This window comes from Phytophthora parasitica (assembly GCF_000247585.1).
Source record: "Phytophthora parasitica INRA-310 unplaced genomic scaffold supercont2.1, whole genome shotgun sequence".
NCBI classification, from domain to species: domain Eukaryota; phylum Oomycota; class Peronosporomycetes; order Peronosporales; family Peronosporaceae; genus Phytophthora; species Phytophthora nicotianae.
In genome coordinates this window covers 4671088-4672183 of record NW_008634126.1, presented here as the reverse complement: position 1 = coordinate 4672183, position 1096 = coordinate 4671088, and the positions used below count along the sequence as shown (strand labels likewise).

The 1096-nt window shown below is 51.0% G+C and overlaps 1 protein-coding gene across 1 annotated transcript; it reads right to left on the bottom strand.

Annotated features, from left to right (window-relative positions):
• Positions 1 to 495: 495 nt before the first annotated feature.
• On the bottom strand, positions 496 to 720 carry PPTG_20868 (hypothetical protein; the record flags this gene model as incomplete). The annotated part of the gene is made up of 2 exons (XM_008893068.1): positions 496 to 648; positions 712 to 720. The coding sequence occupies 2 exons, from the start codon at positions 718 to 720 to the stop codon at positions 496 to 498; spliced, it is 162 nt and encodes a 53-aa protein (XP_008891316.1).
• Between the last annotated feature and the right edge of the window lie 376 nt (positions 721 to 1096).

The following is a 1096-nucleotide window of genomic DNA, read 5'->3' as shown; positions in this document are numbered from 1 at the left end:
TACAACACAAATATACAGAGCGTTGATCGCCTCGGCCAAATCCGAGGACGATTCTCTACAGCGGATGGTCATTCGTTCAAACGGTGGCACAAGAAGCTGGCCCTCGCTCTTATCGACGTTGCACGGTCGAACGCCTATCTTACATGGCGACTGGTGAAGACGGACCAAGCGACTCGTGACTCCCACAGATCGTTCCTGATGGAGTTGGCGGGTGATCTTTTGAACGAACAGTGGAGGAATGCGCCAAGCGACAGTAGAATGCTCTATAGTGGTGGAATGCTGACGGCGAAGATGTGGAGCAAGTTGGCACACCTACATCTCGGGCACCAGCCAATAAGATCGCAGCGCTGCTGACAACGATGTGAGCATCGGTATTTTCAAGACAAAATCACGCTTAGAAGAGCCGAAAACGCCGGCGCTGTATTGTGTGCAGATGGGAGGGGGGCTATCCAACCGAGGTCACGATTTACTGCCTCACACACGAAGCTGTTTTCATTATACCAACCAGTTAATGACAGCAACCCCCACAACTTCGCTCAATACAGCCACTATCAGCTCCTCCATCCTGATCACAGCAGTCTTGGATCTCTTCCTCCCCGTTGTCTGGCACCTCTCTGTCATTGGAGGCACTCTCGTGTATGTCTTCACCTACCCAGCAAGCGCAACGTCAGTCTCACAATCGGCACAAACGTATCCCCAAAGCAGACGAACCTGGCACATGGCGATCACCGCAGGGATCTTTAGCACTCGACGGAGTAGTTGGAAGTGGACAGGCTGGCAGCAACTTGTCTTCCGTGTCCGTGAAGCTTGTGTGCATTAGCCTTGAGTACACTATGGCTAAATGGGAGGTCGGAGGTGTGCTTTTATTTTACATTTTTGTACGGTCTGGTGACTGGCTGTCGGGCGATAGACCGCTAGCTTGATGACACGGTCGCGTAGGAAGGGCCGATTACGGTCGTTGGAACAATAAAATACGAGACGAACCAAAAATTACCTCCATGCTCATTGCATTCAGTGCTGTGAATGATTGTAACACAACACGGTAGGCTGGAGAAAAAGCTAAAAGGGCGAAAAAGTCGCCCTTTTAGAGTGCAAT